The 26,424-nt window shown below is 45.4% G+C and overlaps 1 protein-coding gene across 1 annotated transcript in view; it reads left to right on the plus strand.

Annotated features, from left to right (window-relative positions):
- Positions 1 to 26,424, plus strand: part of NSMF (NMDA receptor synaptonuclear signaling and neuronal migration factor) — an 83,522-nt gene that overhangs the window by 10,863 nt on the left and 46,235 nt on the right. The window contains exons 2-3 of the mRNA XM_073314110.2: positions 4,482 to 4,543; positions 20,777 to 21,247. Coding sequence (XP_073170211.1) covers positions 4,482 to 4,543; positions 20,777 to 21,247 — 533 coding nt within the window. The remainder of the gene's footprint in view (positions 1 to 4,481; positions 4,544 to 20,776; positions 21,248 to 26,424) is intronic.

Genomic DNA, 26,424 nt, shown 5'->3' on the forward strand with positions numbered 1-26,424 from the left:
AGATTTATTAATAATAAATGTTGCTAATAAAACTTTATTGTTTTTTTTGTTTGAATTACAAAATTAGAGCATGAGAACCCTGTAGCTGCCATGTGCTCGATTTTAGTAAAGCATTCAGTAGTGTCTTATGAAACTGTTGTGATTTTAAATTGGCTTAGGTAGGAAAACTACCATATATAATTGCGCATTGGTCACAGACTCTAAATAAAGAAAGGGTTATGATAAACTGCAGTGTATTGAGGAGTGGGCTGCCTGCGGCAGAGACTGGTGGTAGGTCTGGTTTAATTTAACTTCCCCATTAACAGTCTGAAGGAGGGAGTACCCAGTGCATAAGTGTCATTTGCAGATGGTGCTCAACTGCAATAGCTGTGAAAACTGGTGAGGGCAGAGAAATAACACAAAGGGTATGGCATAGATAAATTACACATAAGCTACACGAGATGGAGCTTGGCAAACTGCAAGCTAATACACCTGGGGAAAATATCTGAAACTCTCTGAGACAATGAGAAGGGATTTGATACCAGAAAGCAGGAATGCAGAAGGATACCAATGTGTTAGTGTGGACAGCAAATTAGACAGGAATTTGAAATGGAATTGGCTGCAATGTATGCATATAAATGGTTGAATATTGTACTGATACTGTGCTAGTCTCACTGGTCGATAATCTGGTGATGGACAATGGTCAAGTGTCCATGCTGATCTTTTAGGTCAGTCCAAAGTGCTTGATACCAAGGACGGTGACATTTTGTTGACATGTCTGCAGACCCAGCCCAGAGTGGACAGCAACATTCTTGAGTGAGATTTTGAGTAATTCATTCAGAGGGGGTTTTTGAGTAATCACGCATGTGCCCTGATCGCTCTCTCATGTGAGATACCATGGGGTCTATCCTGTTGCCTCTTCTGTTCCTGCTGGGGAAGATAGTGAGATGTTTGAGGTGAGGTCTTTGGAGCACAGCACAGGGATGGTTCCCCAGATTGGCCCCACGCAACAGCAGGGGCGGGGAGGTTGTTATTCATCTCTCAGCAGCTGTGCAGGGGCTGCTCACAATTTGGGCCTTAAGGAATGATGGAGATGAATTTGTCTAGACTGTAATTGACAAGTGAAGAGGTAAAATTCCAGGATATTCCCACATGTGGCATTCAGCATATAGTATGCAAATTCTTCAAAAAATAAAGAATGGGACCAGCTCAGATTTTAGGGCAGATGGACAATCCATACTGGGCATCAGCAGAGGTTTCTGGGACACTGATTGGATTGAGGTGCACTTACATCTTTGGAACAAATTGGAAACGAAAGTTAATCTAAATAATTCCAAATTCTTTATTTATATAAAACCCCATGCACACGTAGCATAACAACAACTGGTGTGAGAGCTGACAAGCTCTTATTTCTCCACATAGATAATTTACATGGAATGAGGCAGAGGAAGAATTTCTGACACACACCAAACCAACCAACCCTGCAGTCTCTTCATTTCATGCATGTGGAAGGCTCATTATGTGTATACAAAGGAATGGCACCCTAGGGGCCTGACCCTGCAAATCCTTACTCGCACAAGTAGCCCTTGCTTATGTGAGTTACCCATTGACACCATGTGAACAAGGACTGCCTGTACAAGTAAGGATTCCTGGGATCAGGCCCCTAAGTTTGGACTTGTATAATGCAAGGGCCGTATTGTGGCTGACATCTGGATGGGTGCACAAGGGGGTGAGAGGGCACAAGGAGCCTTCACCCTGGTTGTGTTAAAAAAAGAACTAGATACATTCATGGCGGATAGGTCCATCAATGGCTATTAGTCAGGATGGGCAGGAATGGTTTGCCAGAAGCCTCTGTTTTGCCAGAAGCTGGGAATGGGCGACAGGGGATGGGTCACTTGGTGATGACCTGTTCTGTTCATTCCCTCGGGGACACTTGGCATTGGCCACTGTCAGACGACAGGACACTGGGCTAGATGGACCTTTGGCCTGACCCAGTAGGGCTGTTCTTATGTTCTGATGCAGAGGTGAAAGCGGGCCGGTAAGGTGTACTGGTAGGAAGTGACTGCCGGTACGGGCCTGTACATAGCCGAAGTTCAAGCTTTAACATCTTTGCCCCTTCCCCTCCTTCCCCCCCCACCCCGGTTGGTGGCCCTGCTGGTAGGTTTTAACATCTCTGCCCCTTCCTCCCCGCCCCCCAGGGCCACCAACGGAGGGGCGGGGGCAAAAGGGGCAGCTGCGTCAGGGCCCAGTGATTTAAAAGGGCCTGGGGCTCCTGGCCACCATTACTGCAGCAGCGGACGGAGCCCCAGGCCCTTTTAAATCACTACCAGAGCCCCGGGTGGTGCGGGCTGGGCAGCATGGAAGGGCTGGCTGCGGGAGGCTGGTCCCCCAGCCCCACCACTCCTGCCTGAGGCCCCGTCCCTTCTGGGGGCCTGGAGCAGGGCCCCCGTACCAATAAGCCTTTTATGATACTTTCACCCCTGTCTTGAGGCATGGGTGAGTCACAGTAGCATCCCCTACATCCTCCTAAATTTTCAAGCTAGACAAATTCAGACAGAAATAAGGCATAATTTTTTAACAGTCAGAGTAATTAACTACTGGAACCACATAGAATCATAGAATGTCAGGGTTGGAAGGGACCTCAGGAGGTCATCTAATCCAAAGCAGGACCAATCCCCAACTAAATCATCCCAGCCAGGGCTTTGTCAAGCCTGACCTTAAAAACCTCTACCTCATTCATACCAAGGATCGTGGTGGATTCTCCATCACTGACCATTTTTAAATCAAGACTGGATGTCTTTCTAAAAGATCTACTCTAGGAACAATTCTGGGGCAGGTCTCTGGCCTGTGCCATACTGAAGGTCAGCCCAGATGATCACAATCGTCCCTTCAGCCTTGAAATCTAGGAATATCCCAAGTGCAAGGGTGGCTTCCTGCTGGTGCCCCTTGGGGGGCTACCCTGACAATGGGGTGGGACTCTAGCTCTGCCCCTCCCCACCCCACACTGTAACAAAGGCACAGGGGAGAGAGCATGCTGCCCCCAAAACAAGCCTGTCTCAAAGGAACATTCTGTCTTTGGACTGGACATGTGGGATGCATGACAATATCAAAGCCTTAGCACGCTACGTTTGCTATGTGTAGCTAAGCAGAGAACTAACCAAAGCCCTGCTGCTTTCACAAGTGGAATCAGCTCTCCAGCTCAATACATTTTGCATCCTGCAATGGTAAAGTTATTAGTCCTTGGGAAATCAGATCACTTCCCTTCTTTATTGCTCTGATAGTCTCCATTTCCAGTGTCATATTGTTTGCGGCTCACAAATGGGCCTTTCATTCTTACCTATGCCAGGCACACTCGTGAATACGCTCTGGGGAGATAGTGTATATGTGCAGTGAGGAAAACTCCTGACTGCATGGGTGAAGGGCTGCTGCACTGTCTTGTCCATCAAATGGCAGAATAGAAGGGAAGTCAGGAGCTGAGAGTAAGTGTAAATTTGAGTACAAGTGCTGTTGCTTTCACAAGCAGCCTCTCATGGCAGCACCTGCAGCTTCACCTTGAGAGCCAGAGAGGCTTACTCTGAGGTCAAGCACTTTGAAGGAGAAAGATAGCAAAAGTACTCCAGCAGCGAGAGAGAGCTGTCCCCATTGCAGCTCACCTTCCTGCTGTGCTACCTACTTGTTGTAAATGTAATTATTGTCATGAGCGTGTTTGTTTATTTTTACTGGTCTTAATGACCTCTTAAACAATCTTGTTCCGTAGCACCAGGGGGAGTGTAATGGGTGCCCCATAGCTTGGGGTAAGGTGAATGGATGGCTATTCATATTGTAGGAGCTGGGGCTGCTAACATGCTGGAACATAAAGAAAAAGGATCAGAAGGTTGGTTGGGATTGGAATGTAGAGGCTCTCTTCACTAGGCTGCCACTCTGAATTTGACCCAAGCTGGTAGCTGTTACCATGTCAGGGCCATTTGGCAGCTCTCGGAAATGAGGCCGTGCAGCCCAGTTCCAAGTGGTCAAGTTTCCAAGTCATAAAAAACAAGGCCATATTGTACAACAGTTGGTTCCCTTGTTTGCAGTCTCACCAGAGAGGCCAAAGGCTGAACAAACCATGGAGCTGCACTTCCATCTCACTCCTAGAGATGTTCCAGTCCGATACAAGTTGAGGCACCCTTAGCCATCATAATGACAGGTTTCAGAGTAACAGCCGTGTTAGTCTGTATTCGCAAAAAGTGAATGCATCCGATGAAGTGAGCTGTAGCTCATGAAAGCTCATGCTCAAATAAATTGGTTAGTCTCTAAGGTGCCACAAGTCCTCCTTTTCTTTTAGCCATCATAGTGTACTTGTGCTGGCATCAGCTGGAAGTAGAAGGAGGAACAAGGGGACTTCTGGGAAATAGCACTCATTAAAATGCTCTTTGTGATTGCAAATAGCTGTTCCAACACTAACCTTTACTCCTCTCTTTTTGTATCTGCCGCTGTGTGTTCCCTGGCATTTGGATTTTCAGGGCAGCAAGGGCTTTTGGAGAGTATCTTTCACAAAACCATCCTGAGGGCAGAAACGGCTCAGGTAAGAGAAATCTTGTGTGTCCTTTATCCTGATGTGTGGATGGTGCTCATGTGTCACAGTGGACTTGGTAAGAATAGGGCAAGTTGTAGTGTTAACCACATTAGTTGGTTGAGATAAGCTCGCTCCTCGGGTTTACCTTCACCAACGTGTTAAAATTACAGTTACCTACTCTCCACTAGGATTTTAGCATGTTAGCTAATGTGTTAAAATAAAAAGACACCTGTGTAGTGTAGACACCCCTAGAGGTGGTCCCTTGTAAGCGTGTAGATGGGTGTGGTTCTCCTTCGCGGTCGGTCTCTGAGGGAGGCCACGCCCCTTTGCTACAGTCTTACAGATCAGTGTTGAGGCATTTTGATGGGAGAAGCTTGCCCGGCTGTTCCCTAGGGTGTCCCTGTTCTGTAGAGAAAGACAAGAGACTCCAGAGCTGTAGATACAAAACATTTCACTCGCAGCGCAGCCACTAAAAGCCCCCATGAAGACATCAGGCTCCTCTGCAGGGGAGGAAGTTTTTAATGGGACGTAAAGGCCTACGGACATAAAGGCCTACAGAAGTAGGACGTAAAGCCCTAGGACGTAAAGCCCTAGCATTTGCAATTTGGGGCCTCAGCAACACAGCTGACGTTTTGCACATGTGGGGAACTATCTTTTGTCCCCAATGTATGAAATAATACATCCGCTTTTGCCAGACAGTCAGGTAACTCCCTGCTTAGCCAATGCTGACAACCTACAGAACTGGCCGGCCTGCTGAAGTGCTGGTAAGAAGTGTGATGTCCCTTTGCATTTGTTAGGTATGATAGTCTCAGACAAAATAATGCCTCTGGAGTGCCGATGATTCATAGGTACCGTTGTGATCAGTGTCTGCTTCGGGGCTGCATGCTACGGAGAACAGGCGAGTGCCTTCAGCACAGTTGCCCTGACACTGACCTAGCAGGAACAACAAGCAGTGATGGTGTTAGTATCCTCAGCATCACTGCACGTGGGGGAAAACGGAACCAATGGAGGCTCGTTATTCTCAGAACCTGTAACACGTATATGTGTACTTACAGTGGTGCATGTTCTTGGATCCATATTAGCCTTGAGGGGAAAAATCTGAGTGCTTGTGAACCTAACTATCTGTCTGTGGGCACAGATCAGGCAGTGAAAGGGTCAAATAAATGTACTTGTGCCTGCGGCCCTTATGGAAAAACCTTAGAGAATTGAATAGGATCTAAATCAATAGGGTTCAATAGAAATTGGTCTAAAAGCCCGTAGAATATAATAGAGAAGGGTGGCCAGCTTGAGCCTGAGAAGGAGCCAGAATTTACCAATGCACACTGCCAAAGAGCCACAGTAATAGATCAGCAGCCCCCCATCAGCTCCCCCACCCGCACTCCCAGCACCTCCCACCCACCGGCAGCCCCGCCGATCAGCACCTCCCCCTCCTGATCAGCTGTTTCGTGGCATGCAGGAGGCTCGGGTGGGGGGGAGCGAGAGTACAAAAGGCTCAGGGCAGGGGGCGGGAAGGGGTGGGTGGGGGCAGGGCCTGGGGCAGAGCCAGGGGTTGAGCAGTGAGCACCCCCAGCACATTGGAAAGTTGGCACCTGTAGATCCAGCCCCGGAGTCGGTGCCTAGACAAGGAGCCGCATGTTAGCTTCTGAGCATGTGGCTCCGGAGCCCTAGGTTGGCCGCCCCTGTAATAGAGAATACAATCTTTTCCATAGATTTGTTAATCATCTTATGAAATTCTATATAATTTTAGCATATTCTGTAGGATATGATGGAGCAAAAATCATTACAGTAGGAAGGTTATTCTGTTAAATTCTATAGGGCTTTTGTGGGTGCAAAATGTGGCCACAGGTTTCCGTTGTCCCCACAAGCAGAGAGGTCAGATATCAGCCTTTCCGCAAATGTTCTCCATTCTATGGGTTTGATCCTTGAGCACTCTGAGGGCTTTGCTGGATTAAAGCCAAACTGTGTGCTTAACTTTAAGATAATGAGTATTCCCATTGACTTCAATGGAATAAATTAAATGCTAAAAGTGAAGCACATAGAATCATAGAAGATTAGGGTTGGAAGAGACCTCAGGAGGTCATCTGGTCCAACCGCCTGCTCAGAGCATAACCAACACCAACTAAATCATCCCAGCCAGGGCTTTGTCAAGCCTGACCTTGAAAACCTCTAAGGAAGGAGATTCCACCACCTCCCTAGGTAACCCATTCCAGTGCTTCATCACCCTCCTAGTGAAATAGTGTTTCCTAATATCCATCCTAGACCTCCCCGCACTGCAACTTGAGACCATTACTCCTTGTTCTGTCATCTGCCACCACTGAGAACAGTCTAGATCCATCCTCTTCGGATCCCCCTTTCAGGTAGTTGAAAGTTGCTATCAAATCCCCCCTCATTCTTCTCTTCTGCAGACTAAACAATCCCAGTTCCCTCAGCCTCTCCTCATAAGTCATGTTCCCCAGCCCATACTTTATTGCTTTGCTGGATTGGGTCCAGAGTGCTCATCATCTTGCAGGATTGAGCCTCATGTGTATGTGAATGCACAGCGTGTGTGTGTGCACTAGGTGTGTGGCTGTGTCGTATACGTATTGGCACACCGAGAGTCTTCACTTGATGAGACCTGCAGGCTTTGTAGTGTGAAAACCAGGGTTCTAAAAAGGGACCATAGGCAGCTCTTTTTATTGTTGACTATTTATACTGGGATAGTATAGGAAACCTCAATCAGAATCGAGGCGCAGTGTGCTAGGCACTTCACAAATGCCTAGTGAAAGACAGTCCCTAACTTAGAGTCTACGGACAAAATAAGTGTGGGAAAGGGGGTAGGGAGGACCAGTATGGCAGTGGTAGAAACACCTGGCTACGTAGACTAGCTGTGCGTGCAGCGTCACCACTTAACTTCCAACGCTGCTGTTATGATGAGAGAAGCCATGGTGGGGAGAATTTATATTCTATTTCCTTGAAGTGACAGTAGTCAGCATTGCTGCTGTTTACACTCCTTCACTCATTGGGACATGACTGATTTGGAATTATAAGAGAGGCCACATGTATGATAAATCCTCAATTTAGAGAAACTGTTTCACAAAACTCCTACTCTCGCCCCATTGTATGAATCCACCCGGGTAGCCCTTCAAAAAGGGGACTCACACAGCCATGCACATGCTGCTGGATAGATGTTTTAGTAGCACAGTGCTAGGCTGAGATAGAGCTGAGGCAGCTCTTTCAACCCTTGCTTAACAGAATAGGAGAATCCTTCTCATCACCCACTGAAATCCCAACCAAGTCAATTACAGATTTTTTTTCAGCTGTGTTGAGGGGCCTCCCTGCACAGCAGAGCTCTCCTGAGCACCCTGACTCATTCTCCTGGATGGGAGTGCCTAAGTATGTCTTGGCTTTGGAGGTAGATAGATTTATTTATTTATTGCCATCTGCAAACCATACTCCTCACTTGTTTCCTCTGGTGGGAATTTGGCAGCTTCTTTCTGCAGGAGAGAAAGTTTTCAATGCCCTCCTGCCTATACGTTCTTCCAAATACAGCCCACGCCTCACCCTTAAGGCATGGACTCCAACAGTCCATGCTCTTTGAAGAGCGCTTGCGAACCTCTAACACATTTTGCCATCTTTCATCCATTCTCCTGAAATAGCTGTGTGGTTGGTCTCTGCTCCCGTTCTCATGAGTGCTGATTACTAGGATTGTGTGTTGATTTGTTTGTGGTTACTGAGATTGTTGTGTTTGATCAGAAACTGAATCCTTTCTCGCTAGCCTGCTCCTATTGTCTAGTGCCAGAGCCTATGACACAGCAGTCACTTTGTGGGGATGGTTGTGACATCTCGGCTGTTCTCAGTGGTAGCAGATGACAGGACAAGGAGTAATGGTCTCAAGTTGCAGTGGGGGAGGTTTAGGTTGGATATTAGGAAAAACTTTTTCACAAGGAGGGTGGTGAAACACTGGAATGCGTTACCTAGGGAGGTGATGGAATCTCCTTCCTTAGAAATTTTTAAGGTCAGGCTTGACAAAGTCCTGGCTTGGATGATTTAGTTGGGGATTGGCCGTGCTTTGAGCAGGGGGTTGGACTAAATGACCTCCTGAGGTCCCTTCCAACCCTGATATTCTGTGACATCACAGAATGGATCAGATGAAGGCTAAACTGGAGTTTATTTGCAGGACTTGAAGTATTTGCAGTATTTGAAATACGCGTTCATGTTTCATATATATGTCAGGAACCCTGTTAGAGACAGCATTGGCTCCTGACAGCTATAGGAAACATGAATGTGTATTTCACTGCAATATTTTGGGTCTAGATTTTCTATAGATTTATATTTTTCACTTATTGTGTCACCTGAATTTCCTTTTCTTCCTCTTCCCTCTTGTAATTCACCCTGTTTTTATTGTTCTGCCTGCCGGACTCTTGGGTTTTAACTGCCCCCCTTTCTTCAGTCTAAATTGCTCCTCTGTCACCTTCCTCCTATGTTCCACCTTTACACCCACTCCAATCGGCCCTGCTTTCTCTCTCCTAAATTCACTCCCCTCTACCCTGGCTGGAGTCCCAGGAGGGCAGAGGGAGACGATAGGAGCAAGAAAATGTCCCTAGGATCAGATTAGTCCTGCCCTTTCCCACTAGAGTCAGGGGGAGCCAGAGGCACTCAGATACAGCAGTGATAAAAGCCTTACTGGGTAGACACGTGGATAGCAGGAACCTCCTCTCCCCTAGAAGCACTGTGGACAGGGTTTCCTCTTGCTCTGAGGGAGGAAGCGCTGGCAATGGTGCAGACTTCATGCTGAAGGACAAGCAAATAGGAGTCTTCCAGCCAGGACACCTCTTCCTTTGCCAGGTGCAGCTAAGCCTTCAACTCTGAGGCAGAAGGCGGGAGCCCCAGAGACTCCCCATCCAGACACGAGCTCCTCCCCTGAGATGCCAGCAGCACTGACACCCTCTGAATTCATCCCACCCCACGGTCTGACTGACTCTTCCTTTTGGTTTTGTGTTGACAGAGCCTGGGGCGGGAAAGCGGCTGAACCTGTGGCTTTGGCGGTTCCAAACTGTTGCTTCGTGTTGCACCAGTGACCTGATAATCTATTGTCTTTCAGAGGTAGCTTCTGCCTTTGGAGTGTGTGTGTGTGTGTTCACGTGCGTGTGTCTGGAGAGTGTGAGTGTGTTCACGTGTGTGTGTGATAGGGCAGGGAGCTGGGAGTGCGATAGATCATTGCAAACCAATTGTATATCAGCAGGATGGGCCAGCTGCCACTCTCTGGATGGTGTGGCAAGCTGTGATTCATTTGGAAGGCTTTGGTTGGGGTGCTGTTTGCAATGCTTCTGCAGTTGACAGATGCCCAGCCCTCAGGCACTGAAGCTGTGAATGGTAGGTAGACTCCTCCTTCCCTGTGGAATTAAATTCCCGTCGTAGGTATCGGCAGACATTATTCTGCAGAGTACCGCAGTGTGTAACTTCAGCAAGAACTATTTTTGTTGGAGGAGTGGAGAGTGTTTATTACCACTTAACATTTTTGTTAGTGGTTTTGTTTTGGGAGGTGGATCCCTGCTAACTAAACATGGGATTTAGTAGCTTCATGAGAGTGAGCTCTTGGGTGACTGGCAGTCCAGGTATATGTTACCTGCTTTGTGTCTTGTTGTGAAGGTGTTTTTCCAGGTGGGTTTAGAAGGGAGCAGGCGGGTCTTCTCTGCTGTTGGACAGCTTGTCTTAGCTGTCACGTTGCTCATGGGAATAACTGGCCATGCTGCATTTGGTTATTGCAGGCATGGGAACATGAGCCATTTTTCTACTATTGCTGCCATTTTGCAATAGGCCAGCTGTCCTATTAGATGATGTGTTATTGGTAGAGGATGAAGGTTCTGCAACCCTGTGGGCCACTGAGATATCTTTCTGGTGGTCCTTGGATGCTATGAGGGAGGGTTGGGCCCATGCTGGCTGACCTAATGTAAACTTCATGCATAGCCTCATGGCTGAGAATATAATGCGTGTTGTGTGTGTGTGTGTCTTTCTTTTGTCAACCTGTCTTCCTCTTCCTGTCTCCACCTCATCCCTGGATTATCCTGATCAGTCAGGAGGTACCTGGTACAAGAAGACTCCCAAGATGAGCAACATTTTGTGGGCTGCACTAGCATTTTGAACCTCAAAACCCGCTGACCCTCATGAGGTCATTGCTACCAGCTGGAGGCTTTTCATGTGAAGCCCTGGAGTGGAGTTAGTGCAGAATAGATTGTCCTCTGGAGTAATGATCTACAAGGGAGAGTAGGGGAAAGAATATGTTAACCGACAGTCACTCACAGAGGCAGATGTTTAAAGGCTGCACACGTGAAAGTAGTAAAGAAATAATCATTCCAAGTCTTACCACTCTGTGGGGGGTGAGCGCCTCTAGACTTCCCAGAACTCCCTTTGGGACTCACACAGCAGCAGTGTTGGAGCCCCAGGTTGAGATGTTCGCACAAGAACACATGGGTACAAACTGGCCATGAATAACTTTAGGTGGGAAAGAGAAGGATTCTGACCATCAGAGGAGGCAGGTTTGGAACAGCCTCCTAACCAGCAATGGGTGGTAGGGGAACAACCTAGCTAGCCTTAAGGTAGAGCTTGAGAAATTTATGAACCATAGAATATCAGAGTTGGAAGAGACCTCAGGAGTCATCTAGTCCAGCCCCCTGCTCAAAGCAGGACCAATCCCCAATTTTTGCCCCAGATCCCTAAATGGCCCCCTCAAGGATTGAACTCACAACCCTGGGTTTAGCAGGCCAATGCTCAAACCACTGAGCCCAGAAGAGGATGACCACAGGTGTTGCAGTTCAGCAGAGATGTGTGATGGTTCAAGATTGGAATTGCAGGGGGTATTGTGTGTCAAACAAGATTGAAGAGTGTTCCCAGAGTTCTCTGAGTGGAAACTTGCTCAGTTCACATTCTGCCTGGTTCTGACTGGTCCCCATCACTCTGCCGGATTCTTTCAGATGCAGCATGTATCTCCATAGCTCATGAACATTCATTTGCCCTAACATGAACAGCATGGGTGCATGTTTGAAAGAAGCTGCAGATCTAAGTTCTCAAACCCTGCTGTTCCTTCTCATCTCACAAAGTTAAGGGCCCAGAGGCAATAGCTGTCCCTTCATTTAATGGCAAAGCTATAATATAGCTGGAGAACTATAATAGCTAGAGAAGCGTAACTGCAAAAAAAGGAAACACACATTTTTTGAAATTGGAGGTGGTAGTTATTTCCTCTTTGCTCCCTAAAACAGTGGGGTTTATCTAGATGTCCATCTCTTCTTTGTCTCCAGTGCTGGGTTTGGGATTCTGGATCCAGGACACTTTCATCCTCAGTTTGGTTGCTAACAGATTTGCTCCCTTTTATCTCCTGCTGTCCTCACTCAGTGGGCCAAAATCTGCTCTGACATAGAACCTGTACAACTTCACTGAAGTCAGAGGCTGATACAGAACAGAGTTTGGCCTGATATATGGGGCCAGTTCCCCAGCTGATGTAAATTGGTGACAGCCAGCTGAGAATCTGGTCCTGAGTCGGTACAACAGTGTGCTCAGTGCAAGAGCAAGGAAATGCTGTTTCTGCTTTTACAGAGACACTGTCAAATAAAAGGGCATTTAGAGGATCAATTTAAAGGAATATGTCACTGGGTCAGACAATGCACTCAGTTTGACCTATAGTGGGTTAAAATTATTTTATGCCAAGAGAGTCCTCTGGAGTCTAAGTATCTGGTTTTTAGCGGGTGAAAATCCAAACTGCGCTGACAGTGACAGAAGTATTTTTGTTCTGTTTCTGTATCCAGTCAAGGGATTACAAATGGGTTAACAAATGTTATTCAGATAATTATTCTGGTGTCATTGGCAATGTCTAATCAGTGATGCTCATGATGTGAGAGCTGTGTGGGCCTGTGCTCCATGCAAATTGGAAAAAGAAAGACTGCTCTTTGCCAGGTAGGAATGAGCAAAACCAGTATGGAAAGAAGTGTCATGTCCAAGCTTCTGAGGAAGGTGTTGGAGTGAATAAACCAACGCTAGTGGGCTGGGAGACTGGATGGATCACAGGGCTGATAATGAGGATATTGAACATGTGACGGGTTGGATCACAGCCCTTGGGGCTGCCAACTGATATGCCAAGACTACTTCTGCCCCTGCTTTCCCTGCCACCTTGGGACTCCAGCACCCTGTCCAGACACATCAGTCTGCTCCAGCACAGACCCAGGGTCTGAACCACATGCCCCAAAGCTGCAGACTTAACTGAAAGCAACTTAAGAAGTGTTCCCATCCTTAACACTCAGATACCCAACTCCCAAAGGGGTCCAAACTCCAAATAAATCTGTTTTACCCTGTATAAAGTTTATACAGGGTAAACTAATAAATTGTTCGCCCTCTATAACACTGATAGAGAGATATGCACAGCTGTTTGCTCCCCCCAGGTATTAATACATACTCTGGGTTAATTAATAAGTAAAAAGTAATTTTATTAAATACAGAAAGTAGGATTTAAGTGGTTCCAAGTTTGAACAGAACAAAGTGAATTACCAAGCAAAATAAAATAGAACACGCAAGTCTATGTCTAAGAAAATTGAATACGGATAAAAACCTCACCCAGAAAGCTTCCTTTTACAGACTAGTCTCCTTCTAGTCTGGGTCCAGCAATCACTCACACCCCCTGCAGTTACTGTCCTTTGTTCCAGTTTGTCTTGGGTATCCTTGGGCGTGGAGAGGCTATCTCCTTAACCAGCTGAAGACAAAATGGAGGGGTCTCCCAGGAGTTTAAATAGACTTTCTCTTGTGGGTGGACACCCCTCCCTCCCCCTATGTAGAATCCAGCTACAAGATGGAGTTTTGGAGTCACATGGGCAAGTCACATGTTCCTGCATGACTCAGTTTTTACAGGCAGCAGCCATTACTTACATGCTACCTTGAACGTCCTCAGGTAGATTTCTTGTGTGGATTGGAGCCTTACAAGATTCATTGTCCTTTAAGTGTTTCTTCATTGGGCACCTAATTTGCACATTCCTTTCTCAAGAAGCTGACCAAATGCTTTACACAGGCTGCTTAAAAATCAAGCCAGTGCACAGCCAATATTCATAACTTGGAATACAAAATTGATACATGCATACAAATAGGATTAATAGATTCAGTAGATCATAACCTTTACAGAGATATGTTACATGGCATATGTACCATAAAACATATTCCAGTTATGTCATATATACATTCATAGGCATATTTCCATAAATCCTTATGGGGTGCAACGTCACAGAATATTCAGCCTCTTGATGGCCTGTTCAGATCCAGCTCCTGTGGGTAGCTGTTCTGAAGCCTCATGGTCTCCTGTTCCCAGTAGACAAGTGTCCCCATTAAAAAGACCACCACAACTGACACTACCTGGCGTCAGCAACCTCTGCAGGAGTGGCCAAGCACAGACTAGACGTGGAGGTGGAAGGCTAGGTCCTCAGTTGGTGTAAATTGGTATCGCTCTGCTAAGTGCCGTGAAGTGATGCTGATGAACAGCAGCTGGGGTCTGGCCCTGAGATTCAAACTCCATGTGTCATGCCATTGCACACCAGTCAGTGTTACCAGACAGCCAGACTGGATCCAAAGGGAGCAGTAATCGGGCTGAAAAGGAATCCACTCTAGGAGCCCTAATCTGCCTGCTCCAATGTAATTAAGTAGATGAGATTCTATCGGGCATGCGTTTATTGTGGGGGGGGGAAGCAGGGAGAACAGGAGTGATTAACAAGTCAGTTTGCACCATTCCCATTTGCCTAGAGAGAGGGGAGGGCACAATATCAGGGTTCCTGAGTCGCTGCCCTGGGGCTGGCACAGCTGTTGGCGGAGCAGCTGGTTGTAGCAGAGGTGGCAAAAACCATGTGGAGATGAAATGAAACGGAGCAGCAGTGACCATGAAAAGGGGGTTAACAGAGGTCTGCTTCAGATAATTCTTAGAAGGCAGTTCCAAAAAAGCTCCTCGTTATTGCTTCTCTGCTCCCTGCCATGCACATCACCACAGCTAATATTGTATTCAGCTTTGGAGGGAATTGGCTTTGCCTCCTGTGTCAGCTCTGACTGCTCCCCTTGGGAGAACAAACCATAAACCCAGAACTCTGTCACAACCAAGCCAAAGCCACCACAGTGCTCATCTGCCTGGCAACTGAACCTCATTTGTCACAGGAGCAGACGAGAAGACGTAAAGGGATTGCAGTTGCAAGATGGACTCTTCAAACACCCAATGGGCACACAAAGCCACAGGACTACTGATTCATAGTGGGAGGAATGATCCAGCACACAGACTCGGCATACCTGTAATGAGCGTGAATTCATTGCTGAGCAGGGCAGTGATTTCATGTAATTGATGGATGCATGAAAAAACCCCAGTTTTTACATTTTTATTAACTTTCCTTTGTGGATTTAAACTTTCAGTTGAAAAAGAATTAATTGAATGTTCCTATTCCCTTGGCAAATGAAATTGTTTTTCCTACATGTAGTTATGAAAGATGCTAAGCATTTGGCTAGGAAGAGAAATAATTAGCCACCCGTTTGCTTGAGAGAGGCAGCCCATGGGGGTAGCCTATAGAGATGTACAATATTTCTGTGTGAAAACTCCTTGCTCTTTAGAAGTCAAATCACTTTTTAATCAGGGAAAAGGAGCAGATGTAGGAAAATCCATCCATTCACCCCTCCAGTTACAACTTTAACAAATTCCATCACACTTTTTAAGAAGTTAGAACTAGGACTGTTTTCACAGGAATTTTAACGCCACAATTATTTCAATTTACAGGTTAAATCATATGTCAGGCCAGTACTGCTGTCATTTACACTGGTGCAAATCTGGAGTAACCCAACAGACTGCAGTGTCAATAACTGAAGTTCTGAAAGCAGAATTTGAGACTGCTTAGAAATTCACACTATTAACACCAATATGCAGGCTTGTCTGACAGACACACAGGGTGGGCCTATCAATGAAGTGTAAATAACTAATTTAATATCATAAGGATGTGATTAGGGCTGTCAATTAACTGCAGTTAACTAAAAAAATTTAATCATGATTAATTGCACTTATAACAATAGAATACCAATTGAAATTTATTAAATATTTTTAGATGTTTTCTACATTTTCAATATTGATTTAAATTATAACACAGAATACAAAGTGCACAGTGCTCACTTTATATTATTATTTTTGATGACAAATATTTGCACTGTAAAAATGATAAACAAAGAAATAGTATTTTTTAATTTGCCTCATACAAGTACTGAACTGCAATCTCTTTATCGTGAAAATTTAAATTACAAATACAGATTTTTTTTTTGATTCCATAACTGCCCTCAACGTAAAACTTTAGAGCCTACAGGTCCACTCAGTCCTACTTCTTATTCTGCCAATCGCTAAGACAAACAAGTTTGTTTACATTGAAGGAAGATAATGCTGCCTGCTTCTTATTTACAGGTTTCAGTGTAGCAGCCATGTTAGTCTGTATCCGTAAAAAGAAAAGGAGTACTTGTGGCACCTTAGAGACTAACAAATTTATTGGAGCATAAGCTTTCGTGAGCTACAGCTCACTTCATTGGATGCATACAGTGGAAAATATAGTGGGGAGATTTACCCAACCAGGGGTATTCTATCTGATACCCAAGATCCATAAACCTGGAAATCCTGGATGCCCCATCATCTCAGGCATTGGCACCCTGACAGCAGGATTGTCCAGCTATGTAGCCTCTCTCCTCAGGCCCTACGCTACCAGCACTCCCAGCTACCTTCGAGACACCACTGACTTCCTGAGGAAACTACAATCCATCAGTGATCTTCCTGAAAACACCATCCTAGCCACTGTGGATGTAGAAGTCCTTTACACCAACATTTCACACAAAGATGGACTACAAGCCATGAGGAACAGTATCCCCGATAATGTCACGGCATACCTGGTGGCTGAACTTCGTGACTTTGTCCTCACCCATAACTATTTCACATTTGGGGACAATGTATACCTTCAAATCAGCGGCACTGCCACGGGTACCCGCATGGCCCCACAGTATGCCAACATTTTTATGGCTGACTTAGAACAACGCTTCCTCAGCTCTCATCCCCTAATGCCCCCACTCTACTTGCGCTACATTGATGACATCTTCATCATCTGGACCCATGGAAAAGAAGCCCTTGAGGAATTCCACCATGATTTCAACGATTTCCATCCCACCACCAACCTCAGCCTGGACCAGTCCACACAAGAGATCCTCTTCCTGGATACTATGGTGCTAATAAGCAATGGTCACATGAACACCACCATAGAGCGGAAACCTACTGACCACTATGCTTACCTACATGCCTCCCAGCTTTCATCCAGACCACACCATACGATCCATTGTCTACAGCTAAGCTCTACAATACAACCGCATTTGCTCCAACCCCTCAGACAGAGACAAACACCTACAAGATCTCTATCAAACATTCTTACAACTACAATACCCACTTGCTGAAGTGAAGAAATAGATTGACAGAGCCAGAAGAGTACCCAGAAGTCACCTACTACAGGACAGGCCCAACAAAGAAAATAACAGAACGCCACTAGCCATCACCTTCAGCCCCCAACTAAAACCTGTCCAACGCATCATCAAGGATCTACAACCTATCCTGAAGGACAACCCATCACTCTCACAGATCTTGGGAGACAGGCCAGCCCTTGCTTACAGACAGCCCCCCAACCTGAAGCAAATACTCACCAGCAACTACACACCACACAACAAAAACACTAACCCAGGAACCTATCCTTGCAACAAAGCCCGTTGCCAACTGTGTCCACATATCTATTCAGGGGACACCATCATAGGGCCTAATCACATCAGCCACACCATCAGAGGCTCGTTCACCTGCACATCTACCAATGTGATATATGCCATCATGTGCCAGCAATGCCCCTCTGCCATGTACATTGACCAAACTGGACAGTCTCTACATAAGAGAATAAATGGACACAAATCAGACGTCAAGAATTATAACATTAAAAAACCAGTCGGAGAACACTTCAGTCTCTTTGGTCACTCGATTACAGACCTAAAAGTGGCAATTCTTCAACAAAAAAACTTCAAAAACAGACTCCAAGGAGAGACTGCTTAATTAATTTGCAAACTGGATACAATTAACTGAGGCTTGAATAGAGACTGGGAGTGGATGGGTCATTACACAAAGTAAAACTATTTCCCCATGTTTATTTCCCCTCCTACTGTTCTTGTCAACTGCTGGAAATGGCCCACCTTGATTATCACTACAAAAGGTCCTCTCCCCCACCCCCACCCCCACCCCGCTCTCCTGCTGGTAATAGCTCACCTTTCCTGATCACCCATTGTTTCATGTTCTCTGTGTATATAAAATCTCCTGACTATATTTTCCACTGTATGCATCTGATGAAGTGAGCTGTAGCTTATGTTCTAATAAATTTGTTAGTCTCTAAGGTGCCACAAGTACTCCTTTTCTTCTTATTTACGTCACTTGAAAGTGAGACCAGGCGTTCGCATGGCACTTTTGTAGCTGGCGTTGCAAGGTATTTACGTGCCAGGTATGCTAAAAATTCATATGCCCCTTTGTGCTTTGGCCACCATTCCAGAGGACATGCAGCCGTGCTGATGATGCTTGTTAAAAATAATAACGCATCAATTAAATTTGTGACTGTACACCTTGAGGGGAGAATTGACTCCTGCTCTGTTTTACCTGCATTCTGCATGATATAGCAGTCTCGGATGATGACCCAGTATATGTTCATTTTAAGAACACTTTCACAGCAGATGTGAGAAAACGCAAGGAAGGTACTGATGTGAGATTTCTAAAAATAGCTACAGCACTTGATCCAAGGTTTAAGAATCTGAAGTGCCATCCAAAATCTGAAAGGGACGAGGTGTGGGGCATGCTTTCAGAAGTCTTAGAAGAGCAACACTCTGATGTGGAAACTACAGAACCCAAACCACCAAAAAAAGAAAATCAACCTTCTACTGGTGGCATCTGACTCGGTTGATGAAAATGAACATGTGTCAGTCTGCACTGCTTTGGACCCTTTTCAAGCAGAACCCATCATCAGCATGGACGCATGTCCTCTGGAATGATGGTTGAAGCATGAAGGGACATATGAATCTTTAGCGTATCTGACATGTAAATGTCTTGCAACGCCGGCTACAACAGCGCCATGAAAACACCTGTTCTCACTTTCAGGTGACATTGTAAACAAGAAGCAGGCAGTATTGTCTCCTGCAAATTGTAACCAACCTTGTTTTTCTGAGTGCCTGGATGACCAAGAAGTAGGGCTGAGTGGATTTGCAGGCTCTAAAGGTTTACATTGTTTTATTCTTGAATGCAGTTTTTTTGTACATAATTCTACATTTATAAGTTCAGCATTCATGAGAAAGAGATTGCCCTGCAGTACTTGTATGAGGTGAATTGAAAAAAGTTATTTTTTTTACAGGGCAAATATGTATAATCAAAAATAAATATAAAGTGAGCACTTTACACTGTTTTCTGTATTGTAATTGAAATTAGTATATTTTAAAATGTAGTAAACATCCAAAAATATTTAAAATAAATGGTATTCTATTATTGTTTGATAGCTGGAGAAGAAATGGAAGGCTGCAGTTGAAGAGCTCCTTTCGCTGGTGTCTTGCTGCTCCACCTCCCCCAGTCAGATGGAGGGACCCAATGGGGGGAAGGAAAGTGGGGCCAAGTGTAGGGATGAGGAGATGGGGTGGATGATTCAATGGAGCAGACTTATTTGCAGATGCACCACAGCAAATCTTTGTCCTAAGGCTACTCCATTCCTCTAGGCCAGCTCCTGCACTCTCTGGAGGGTAGTTACGGGGCTGGCCCGGCCCTGAACTCTTTTAGAGATTCTTTCTAATCACAGCTCAGCCACTAGAGGAAACATTTTCATTAAAAGTCTAATGAAGCAAAGGTTTGGGTTTGGTTTTTATTGTCCATGTTAGATGTTAATATCTCCTTGCGCTTCTCCTTCCTTCAGTTGGGAAGCAGCTAGGGGACTCATTAAAAAGTAATTGGCAGGGAATGCACCTTCTTTGCCCAACCCCCCCCCCCAAATGATTAAACAGCTCTTGTGGGGAAAAAAAAGAAAGGGGCTGGCAGATGGGTGGAGACAGCTGTTGGGTCTGTGCAAAGAATAATGCAGAGATTTCCTAGCATTTCACTTACTGCATGTGCTCTGAAAGGAGATTACATCTGTAATTCCCCTCCACATACTGAGCTTCTCTCTCTCTCAGCTCTGGCTACATTTATGCCATGCAAGGAGTCATTGCTTCTTCCTTTCAGTGCAGCTTCTGTAAGGATGCAAACATGGTTTACAAACAATGATGACTGCTTGCTGGTGGTGTCACCTACAAAAGGTCTTCCCATCGCAGCTGGGGATTGACTCCTCTTTGGATTTGCTGTGCATGCAGAAAATCGGCCTGAAATCTTTGATGCTTCCCCCCTCCTTCCGTTTGTTTTTAAATAACAGATGCAGAAAACAATTCAGTGCAAGAAGAATGCCCAGACCAATAGCTTGTTCCCAGAGTCCAGAGGACATACACTCTGCAAATATGGATGCCCATGTCTATACACCTGACCTAGGCAATCCCTGCTTTCTGGGAACAGTCTGAAGCCATGTGCACTGTGGCAGTACCAGAGCCAAGTTGGATGGTGTGTACATATCTGTATGCCATTATTCAGAATGCCCTTCCAACTCTCCTCCCTCTCCCATGGTCGTTGCTGGGGTCTGCTCTGTGGGAATAGCTGAAAGGTTTGGGCATGCTTTTGGGTGCATGCATGCCTTTGGTGTTTGTTCCTCAAGCCAGGGGCCATACCTACGAACCTCCCTCACCTAAGTAGCCCCTATTTAGATGGGCAGCCCTGTTGAAGTTAATAGGCCTGCTCAGTTGAGTAAGAACTGTTCCAGGGAGTAAGCATTTGCAAGCTCAAGACCAGAATCATGAAGATGTTGGTTCCCCTGCTGTCAGCTTCCAGCCCTTTCTTGTGTTTGGGACGTTTGCAAGGAAATAAAATAGGCATAACTGCAAGAAATGCCTCTTGTTTCAGCACCAGTTGTCGAGATTTACGAGGGCAATGGGTACACATTCTACTGCCTAGTTTCACAGGTGTATCTGCCCTCCTCTCTTTCTCCCCCTTCTACACAGATAACACAGGCTACAGCTCCAAAGCACCTACTATGTCAGGGCCTGGGGCAAGCCAAGGGTCTAAGCGATAAATACCAAGTGTACCCTCTGTTTCAGATCACCTGTTAGCGGACTCCTATGAAGACTCCCCTGAGATGCAGCAGGCAGCTCAGAACAAGCGCAGGCTGTCTGTCATCTCAGATGGCAAGTTTGAGAGGAGCTTCTCTGAGGAGCAGGCCGAGAAGATTCCGAGTGAGGGGCCGAAGGCACGGGTGTATACTATCTCTGGTGAGAGGCCGATGCTGTCAGACCATGAGAACGAGAGCATGGAACTGGTGGTGATGAAAGGCACCGGCCGAGAGGATTGCCATCATGGCCAGCCCCTGCAGAGCGCTGGCAGCTCTCACAACATTGGCAGGCATTGCAAAGGCTGGGCAGGCAGTCGGCAGGGTTCCAAGGACTGCCCAGCCTGTGCTCGGTTGGCAGCCCACTCCCAGCACTCCTTTGACCTGGAGCAGCACCAGCCCAGCGAGACAGGATGGCGTCGGAAAAAGCTGGAGAGGATGTATAGTATTGATCGAGTGTCTGGTAAGTGAGTGTGGATGCTGTGTGCACGAAGGGTACAATGGTTCCTATTGACATGGACTGCTGCACCTCTCTCCTGGCTTCAGAAATGAATCTCCAGGAACAGTGATTGGCCTAGAGAACTTGAACCAGTATTCCTTGGGCTTCCCTTTGAGTGCTTTGCTAGTATGTGGTGCCGGCACTGGGCAGAGGGAGGTGGCAAAACAGTGAGCATAGAATAAGTCAGGAGGATGCACAATTGGGATCTTCTGTTTGGCAGCAGGAGCAAGCTCCTCGGAGTGGATAGCGGCCAGCCTCAAACGCTCCTGATGTGACCAGTGGGAGTCCTGCTGTTGGCTCAGCCCCCAGCCTGGCAGCAGCAGCACTAGTTGATGCCGCAGAGGGTCGATAAGGAAGCCTATTGCACCACCTCATAAACTCTGCATGGTGATGCTGTAAAGCGTCTTTGATGGACGCTACCTTGGGCAGACACTCTGTAATATGCTGCTTCCCTGGAAACACTATTGTGGGTGGAGTGACACAGTTCAGTCCTCCTTGCAGAATGACACCATATAGTGCCTTTCTCTGGACACAACAGAGTGATATGCAATTGTACTTCTTCCCTCCTCAGTGCTCTATTTGCTGCTCACACCGTGAGCATCTTCAGGCAAAATGATATATCATGTCATCATCTGGGGCTAAGAAATTCTTTGATTTCTTTAATATCTAAAGCTTTCCTAAGAACATAAGAATGGCCACACTGGGTCAGACCAAAGGTCCATCCAGCCCAGTGTCCTGTCTACAGACAGTGGCCAATGCCAGGTGCCTCAGAGGGAGTGAACCTAACAGGTAATGATCAAGTGATCTCTCTCCTGCCATCCATCTCCACCCTCTGACAAACAGAGGCTAGGGACACCTTTCCTTACCCATCCTGGCTAATAGCCATTAATGGACTTAACCTCCATGAATGTATCCAGTTCTCTTTTAAACCCTGTTATAGTCCTAGCCTTCACAACCTCCTCAGGCAAGGAGTTCTGCAGGTTCACTGTGCGCTGAGTGAAGAAGAACTTCCTTTTATTTGTTTTAAACCTGCTGCCCATTAATTTCATTGGGTGGCCCCTCGTTCTTAAATTATGGGAACAAGTAAATAACTTTTCCTTATTCACTTTCTCCACACCACTCATGATTTTATATATCTCTTTCATTTCCCCCCTTACTCTCCTCTTTTCCAAGATGAAAAGTCCTAGCCTCTTTAATCTCTCCTCATATGGGACCCGTTCCAAACCCCTAATCATTTTCGTTGCCCTTTTCTGAACCTTTTCTAATACTAGTATATCTTTTTTGATATGAGGGGACCACATCTGTACGCAGTGTTCAAGATATGGGTGTACCATGGATTTATATAAGGGCAATAAGATATTCTCCGTCTTATTATCTGTCCCTTTTTTAATGATTCCTAACATCCCGTTTGCTTTTTTGACTGCCGCTGCACACTGCATGGACATCTTCAGAGAATTATCCACGATGACTCCAAGATCTTTCTCCTGATTAGTTGTAGCTAAATTAGCCCCCATCATATTGTATGTATAGTTGGGGTTATTTTTTCCCGATGTGCATTACTTTACATTTATCCACATGAAATTTCATTTGCCATTTTGTTGCCCAATCACTTAGTTTTGTGAGATCTTTTCGAAGTTCTTCACAGTCTGCTTTGGTCTTAACTATCTTGAGCAGTTTAGTATCATCTGCAAACTTTGCCACCTCACTGTTTACCCCTTTCTCCAGATCATTTATGAATAAGTTGAATAGGATTAGTCCTAGGGCTGACCCTTGGGAAACACCACTAGTTACCCCTCTCCATTCTGAAAATTTACCATTTATTCCTACCCTTTGTTCCCTGTCTTTTAACCAGTTCTCAAGCCATGAAAGGATCTTCCCTCTTATTGCATGACATCTTAATTCACGTAAGAGCCTTTGGTGCGGGAGCCTTTGGTGAGGGACCTTGTCAAAGGCTTTTTGGAAATCTAAGTACACTATGTCCACTGGATCCCCCTTGTCCACATGGTTGTTGACCCCCACAAAGAACTCTGAGTGAGCTGTAGCTCACGAAAGCTTATGCTCAAATAAATTTGTTAGTCTCTAAGGTGCCACAAGTACTCCTTTTCTTTTTGCAGATACAGATTAACATGGCTGCTACTTTGAAACCTCTCATAGATTAGTAAGACACAATCTCCCTTTACAGAAACCATGCTGACTTTTGCGCAACAATTTATGTTCTTCTATGTGTTTGACAATTTTATTCTTTACTATTGTTTCAACTAATCACATTTTACACCTCAATTTGTACGCAGTGTGTTACATTTAATGCAATGTTTGTACATCAATCTCTTTCTCTAGTTTATGTCAGTAAGAAGGAAGATGTCTGACTGTGGCAAAGGTGCTGGCATTGTTTTCTTGACTGTTTTTACAAACAGCCTTTAAGAGACAGGTGCCAAGTTAACTACAGGAGGGCTCGGGCCTCGTTTGCAAGGAGAAGAAAATATAAGGGAGCTCAAACAATGGCTTTTCCCCGGATCCTGCCCTTGGTGGTGTGCGTGCAAAATGCCATGAGGGTTAGGTGGGGGCCACATTTTCCAACCTGGCTACCTGAAGTTAGGCACCAAAATTCATACGTAGACTACTGTAAAGAAAAATCAAAAATCCCCAGATTTTTCAAGGTGCTGAACACCACAGCTCCCAATACTATCCATGGCCAGTGAAAACCAGGGCACCTTTATTTGGTATTATCATACGGTATCTATGCTTAACCTTAAACCCCACATTTGAAAACGTTGGCCTTAATTTATTATTTCGGTTTCTTCAATACAAAAAATGAGAAGAGTTTTCCTTCATTTTTGTCACACGTGACTCTGCCCGGGTACAGGATTGTTTTGTGTGTAATGACAAAGAGAGAAGGGTTGTGTGAGAGCACAATAAGAATGTAGTTTCTGTGGCTGGTCTTATCGGAGAGAGAGCCCAAATTCTCTTTGGGATTTGGTTTTGTGTAGGTAGTAATGGGCGTACACTGCTAATAATTTGGGTCCAGTGTGAGCTGCCAGAGCTGGTTTGAGTTGGGAAGGTAAAGGGGTAACATTTTAAACTTGATATATTTATGTCTTTAACCATTTTTTTGAATATTAAAGAATGCACTTTGCTGGAATGGAGCTCTTACAGATTAATCAATATGAATCAATGGGACAAAGCCCCAAGAATGGTAGGTTGTAAAATGCAGTTATCAATGTCACTTATTGGAAAAAAAAAAAAAAACCAAAATCCCCAAAGCCAAACAAATGCTGTACTTGGAAGATTCCATTCTTCATTTTGATCTTCTCAAACTTTCCCTCCTTAGACTTTAAGAGAGATATTTTCAGCTATGCAACCTTGTGAGGGGAAATGGCCTCTGCTAAACAGACAAATAGCCTCTGCCTTCCTGAAACTTTACTTCTGAGAATGAGAATAGTAATAAGACTGGTTTCAGAGTAACAGCCGTGTTAGTCTGTATTCGTAAAAAGAAAAGGAGTACTTGTGGCACCTTAGAGACTAACCAATTTATTTGAGCATGAGCTTTTGTGAGCTACAGCTCACTTCATCGGATGCATGCCGTGGAAACTGCAGCAGACTTTATATACACACAGAGAATATGAAACAATACCTCCTCCCAGCCCACTGTCCTGCTGGTAATAGCTTATCTAAAGTGATCATCAGGTTGGGCCATTTCCAGCACAAATCCAGGTTTTCTCACCCTCCCCCCCCCCCCACAAATTCACTCTCCTGCTGGTGATAGCCCATCCAAAGTGACAACTCTTTACACAATGTGCATGATAATCAAGTTGGGCCATTTCCTGCACAAATCCAGGTTCTCTCACCCCCTCACCCCCCTCCCAAAAACCACACACACAAACTCACTCTCCTGCTGGTAATAGCTCATCCAAACTGACCACACTCCAAGTTTAAATCTAAGTTAAACCAGAACATCTGGGGGGGGGGGGAGGGGGGAAGGCAAAAACAAGGGGAAATAGGCTACCTTGCATAATGACTTAGCCACTCCCAGTCTCTATTTAAGCCTAAATTAATAGTATCCAATTTGCAAATGAATTCCAATTCAGCAGTTTCTCGCTGGAGTCTGGATTTGAAGTTTTTTTGTTTTAAGATAGCGACCTTCATGTCTGTGATTGCGTGACCAGAGAGATTGAAGTGTTCTCCGACTGGTTTATGTAAAAGATGTAAAAGATGTAAAAGAATAAATGGACACAAATCAGATGTCAAGAATTATAACATTCATAAACCAGTCGGAGAACACTTCAATCTCTCTGGTCAAGCAATCACAGACATGAAGGTCGCTATCTTAAAACGAAAAAGCTTCAAATCCAGACTCCAGCGAGAAACTGCTGAATTGGAATTCATTTGCAAATTGGATACTATTAATTTAGGCTTAAATAGAGACTGGGAGTGGCTAAGTCATTATGCAAGGTAGCCTATTTCCCCTTGTTTTTTCCTAACCCCCCCCCCCCCCCCCCCAGACGTTCTGGTTTAACTTGGATTTAAACTTGGAGAGTGGTCAGTTTGGATGAGCTATTACCAGCAGGAGAGTGAGTTTGTGTGTGTGGTTTTTGGGAGGGGGGTGAGGGGGTGAGAGAACCTGGATTTGTGCAGGAAATGGCCCAACTTGATTATCATGCACATTGTGTAAAGAGTTGTCACTTTGGATGGGCTATCACCAGCAGGAGAGTGAATTTGAGGGGCGGGGGGTGGAGGGTGAGAAAACCTGGATTTGTGCTGGAAATGGCCCACCTGATGATCACTTTAGATAAGCTATTACCAGCAGGACAGTGGGGTGGGAGGAGGTATTGTTTCATATTCTCTGTGTATATATAAAGTCTGCTACAGTTTCCACGGTATGCATCCGATGAAGTGAGCTGTAGCTCACGAAAGCTCATGCTCAAATAAATTGGTTAGTCTCTAAGGTGCCACAAGTAATAAGACTGTTTACGCAGAAAAACTAGAACCAACTGCATGGCATTGGGCCTGATCTTGCAAACCCTTACATTAATAGTGCTTTCTCATGTGAGTAGCACTGCTTACAAGAGTAATAATTACACAAGTCTGCAAGAGATTTACAGGACCTTGCTCTTAAACCTCAGCAAAAACAGCAACTTCACATT

The sequence above is a fragment of the Lepidochelys kempii genome, chromosome 16 (assembly GCF_965140285.1).
Source record: "Lepidochelys kempii isolate rLepKem1 chromosome 16, rLepKem1.hap1, whole genome shotgun sequence".
NCBI classification, from domain to species: domain Eukaryota; kingdom Metazoa; phylum Chordata; order Testudines; family Cheloniidae; genus Lepidochelys; species Lepidochelys kempii.